At 56.7% G+C, this 5,078-nt stretch overlaps 1 protein-coding gene across 1 annotated transcript in view; it reads left to right on the top strand.

Annotated features, from left to right (window-relative positions):
• The window catches only part of LOC106809271, a gene marked incomplete in the record, with an annotated part of 82,852 nt that overhangs the window by 74,112 nt on the left and 3,662 nt on the right, over positions 1-5,078 (top strand). Inside the window, 2 exon segments of the mRNA XM_014812283.1 lie at positions 769-910; positions 1,649-4,342. Coding sequence (XP_014667769.1) covers positions 769-910; positions 1,649-4,342 — 2,836 coding nt within the window.

Below are 5,078 nucleotides of genomic sequence, written 5' to 3'. Positions count from 1 at the left end.
ATAGCATAGCATAGAATAGCATAGAATAGCATAGAATTGACTATACTACAATATCATAGCATAGATGAGACAACTACAATAGAAGAAGAAGAAGACGATTCAGAAGAAGAAAAACAACAACAACATAAACAACAACAACACTGGCAACAATACACGTGACCAGACGACATCACACCTCATCTCCTAGCATTATATTCTCATCTCACGCTCACATTTGCATTGCGATGACGACATCAACTAACGTGTTTCGTCTCGCGTCCCCTAGGTGGCATTGCATGCGCATGTTTGTGATGAGCACATTGCTACGCTGCCAGGACCTGGACGAGCGAGCCGAGCTGCTCAGCTGCTGGATACAGGTCGCCATGGAAACCAAAACCTGCCTAGGAAACCTGTACGGATTCAGTGCCATCACTCAAGCCCTGTGCAGCCCACCAGTAAGTATGCTTCTCTCTCCCCCTCCTCTTCGCGCTCTAAGTTCAACGTCGGCTAGTTCGAATTTAGTTGGGCGTAACTTATCCAATATCTTATATCAAATTATTCTACATGTTGCTTCAACCATTTATCCGACTCAAGCTTTAACATGAACCCATCGACGAATCAAACTGAGCTATTAATTAATGAACTAATTAATTGTCAAGAGGTTTGGTAATCATACACCTGATGATTGATGAGGGACGTTGTTTAGCGATACATTGATGATGATGATGTTTAGCCAAACATTGACGATGATGATGAGGTTTAGCGATACATTGACGATGATGATTGCAGGAGAGTACGTGATGACGACGTGTGTCGATGGCAAGCCCGTACATTTCCGCGTCAGCTCGGCGATGGTTGGCCAGGGCCACTACCCACGAATTCAGTATCACTTCGAAGAGGAGCGATTCGACAAGCTGCCAGAACTAGTCAGGTAACACTGCGCGTACATTTATGGAAATTTAATGTTTAATGTTGAATTCTTTGACGATTTTTGCTTGACGATATTCTGCGTGTGCAAATTTAATACTGAATTTTTTGACGGTTTTTGCTTGAAAATATTCTGTGTACGAGACAGGGGATTGATGGAAGCTGCTATTTGTCGTTGATTTGCTATCACGTTTGTGCGGGGGCGTAGCTAACTAGCTTTGCCTGGGGGTCACAGCCTCGTGTTTGATATTTTCGATAGATGATAGTGGGCAGTTTGCCGCTAGCTACGGCTTTGTTGCGGGTAGCTTTAATCCAAACTTCTTAACCCAATCAATCGAATTGTAATTTGCTTCGCTGTCAGAACGCGTTTCAAGCAGACAATTTTCAGTTCACAAACTGTCGCAGACAAACCCGTTCAGCTGTCCGCATGTAAGCCCTGAGTCTGCGACGTCTGATTTTTACACAGCGTGCACAGTACCTTCGTAAACTAATCCGTCTGCTTTACCCTCTCATTTCCAGTGACGTTACACGGAGACGAGCTGTGATTGGTTTACCCATGTTGGTTGACCCATCTTCTTAGACCCATGTTGACTGACCAATGTTGGTTGACCAATGTTGACTGACCAATGTTGGTTGACCAATGTTGATTGACCCATGTTGCTTATCCCATGTACAGAAACAAACATTCGTTAAATTTGTCAAAATTGTTTCCCACTAAACTATGATCTCCTCCCGCACGCAGGTACTATATCGGCAACGGAAAGCCGATCTCGGAATCGTGCGGCGCGCGCATCTCGCAGCCCGTCAACCGCACGATGCCGCTCAGCTACTACGACGCCAAGTACGGCGTGCTGACGAAGCGACGTGCCAGCTCCTCCTACTCGAGCTTCCAGCCCAAGGTCGCCGCCTTCCAGAACGGGGAAGCCTCCCTGAGGGCAGCCGGGGGGAAGCCGCTCGTGCGCCGCAAGTCTCTCGGCGCGATCGCCGGCCTCGCGGGTAGCGGGCTGAGCTTGCGACGGGAGGAGCTGCTCCCAGGCTCCTCCCCCTCTCCCTCCGCCGGGTCCTCCCCGCCGCGCCCCATACTGAAGGTGAACACGCGGAGAGAGGCGATGGGTCTGCAGCACACGGCGTCGCTGGGGAGGCGCGGCAAGCAGTGGAAGGAGGAGGAGATGGAGGAGGGGAGCGGTGGAGAGGAGAAGCCGGGGTCGGCGAGGAGAGGAGGCTCCCCGCTGCTGCGCTGCTACAGGAGTCTGCAGCGCAGCTCGTCGCTGAAGGAGTGCGGTGGCAGTCTCTCGCCCGCCGCCAGCCCGTCGGGCAGCCCCGTGATGGGCCGCGCCAACCTGCCCCTGTCGGCCCTGGCGGCAGCCCCACACTCTCCACTAGCTACCCTAAATGGTGCACCTAAGCCTGGGAAGCTCACCCTTAACGGAGTGACCCCGCCAGGATTGAATGGAGCGACAGGCACTGTCACCCTCACCCCAGACTCTGCCCAGCAGTCGCAAGCGGTGACACCTAGCGGCAGCAGCGGGCAGCCAGCGACACCTGGTGACGGTAGCGGGCAGGCAGTGACACCTGGCGATGGTGGCGGGCGGGCGGCGACACCTGGCGGCAGTCCGTTCCTGCAGCACCGCGTCATTCCCGTCCGCAAGGTGGCGCTGCCGAGCTTCGGCATCTCGCGCTCGGAGAAGGTCGAGCGCGTGGCGGCGGGCAGCGGTGGCGCCCTCTCAACGCCGACGACGCCGACGTCGTTCGGTGGCCGACCAATGACGGCGCTCTCGACGCTGGTCTGCACGCAGCCGGACCTCATTGCCGCCGTCGCCAACGTGGTGGCGCCACCGTCGTGCGGCCCCCTGGTGGCGCCGGCGCCCAACGCGACGAATTCAAAGTCCCTCCTCGAGCGACTCAAGGAGAAGAAGCTTGCCAAGCAGCAGCGCACCGAGACGCCAGGGGGTGCCACCGCCTTGTCGCCCGCCGACCTCAGCATCGAGACGGCACCGAGGGAAAGCGAGGGGGCGCCACCGCTGATGCGCTCAGGCAGCGAGCCGCTGCGCAGCCCCGCGGCTGCGACGGCGGGGGTGCGCGCGTTCCGCATGCCGTGCCTCGGCTCCGAGCCCGACCTGTATTCACCACCAGATGGCGCCCCGCCGAAGCCGTCGCTGCCGTCGCCGTCGACAGTGGACGCGGCGCTGACGGGTGCGCGCGCTGAAACTACGGACTATGCAGACGTTGACTACAGCACTGCAGGAGGAGGTGGAGGAGGTGGAGGAGGAAGTGCTAAGCAGTGCGAACACACCTGCCTGAGCCTGAAGACCGCCATCGCGTGCCGCCCCGACCCTCCCACGCGCACCGCCGCCCCAGACCCCCCGCCACGCGAGGGCGCCACTGTGATAACGAGCCAGCCACCGCCGCGCTGCCGGCTGCCATACGGACGCGCGCGGTCGCCCGAGCGCGAGCGCAGGCAGGTGGCGCTACCGTACAAGCGGCCGGTCGTCGGCGACAAGTGCAAGGAGGCGCCACCGTTGGTCGGCTCGCTGCTGCGCAACAAGGAGATCACGAATAACGTGAACACACAGAAGGAGATCACAAACAACATGAACATACAGAAGGATGTCATGAACAACGTAAACACACAGAAGGAGATCACGAACAATGTGAACACACAGGAGATCACGAACAACGTGAACACACAGGAGATCACGAACAACGTGAACACACAGAAGGAGATCACGAACAACGTGAACACAAGGATGGAGAACAAGAACAATGTGAATACGACCAATGTGAACACACACAAGGAGATCATGAACAACGGGAACCCACAGAAGGAGATCACAAACAATGTGAACACACAGAAGGAGACCACGAACAAAGAAAACCTCAAGCTGCCGCTGAACAACAACAACTACTACGAGCCAAGAAAGCAGCAGCGCCACCTGGCGGTGCCGCGCGGCGACACGATCGCGCTGCGCTACTCGACGCTGAAAGACGGCGAGCCGCCATCGTTGTCGCTGTCACCAGCCGCCGCTCCGTCGCCGCGACGACGCTACTCCGACACTCGCTTCTCGATCCTCGACACACTGACGCCCTCTAGCGAGAACGACTACGCCGACGACGACGGCGACGACAGCGACGGTGGCGCCCTCACGCCGATCGAGATGCCGGACGCGTCGGAGGCGTCGCGCATCGACGCGGCGGCGTTCGCGTGCGCGTTCCTGCCCGCCGACAACAAGCCGCTCGCGCCGCGGCCGATGCTCGAGGTGCGGGAGCTGCTGCTGCACGCGACGCCCGTCAAGCTAGCGCAGCACCTGACGCGCTGCGACGTCGACGCAGTGCAGAGCGGCGTGCCGGCGCCGAGGCTCGGGCTCGGTGTCACGTCCGGGTTGGAGCTGATCACACTGCCGCAGGGCGGTCGCATGCGCCGCGACCTACTGGAGAGGTGAGTGGATGCCGCGTGTTCGGGTAGAGGGTGAGGGGGTGGTGAGAGGTGAGGGGGGGGTTTCGGGATAAAAGTTGGTATTACTTTAGGGTGAGTGAGTGTTGTCGGTGTAAAGAGAGGAGAGTCTGCCAAGAGAGAGAGCATAAGAGTGAGGAAGAGAGAGAGAAGAGTGAGAGAAAGAGCGACAATAGAGAGAAGAGAGAGAGAGAGAGGAAGATGAGAGAGAGAAGAGAGAAAGAGGAAGAGAGAAGAGAGAAGAGAGAAGAGAGAAGAGAGAAGAGAGACGAGAGAAGAGAGAGAGAGAGAGAGAGAGAGAGAGAGCGAGAGAAGAGAGAGAGAGAGAGAGAAGAGGAGAGAGAGAGAATAGACCAGCAAGCGTAGGCTAACCACAGTCAACATGGGGCAAAGCCAACAGCCATGCGTGTCAATGCAAACATGACTAGGCTAATTGACCATGCTAGCCTACATTTCGTACTGCCCCCGTGCTAGGTGCCACGAGCCAGCTGGCAAGGAGTGAGTGAGAGAGAGAGAGATGAGGAGAGAGAGGAGAGAGAGAGCGAAGCTGAGAATAGAGAAAGAGAGAGAAGAGAGAGAGAGAGGAGAGAGAGAGAGCGAACGAGGCGGAGAGGAAAGAGAGAGAGAGCAGCAGAGAGGGCTCATCCGTCCCTCATCAATCATCGGCTCTGTATGATTACCAAACCTCTTAACAATTAATTAGTTCATTAATTAATAGCTT

This window comes from Priapulus caudatus, unplaced genomic scaffold (genome assembly GCF_000485595.1).
Source record: "Priapulus caudatus unplaced genomic scaffold, Priapulus_caudatus-5.0.1 Scaffold341, whole genome shotgun sequence".
Lineage (NCBI taxonomy): Eukaryota > Metazoa > Priapulida > Priapulimorpha > Priapulimorphida > Priapulidae > Priapulus > Priapulus caudatus.
This window is presented reverse-complemented; position numbering and strand designations above follow the sequence as displayed.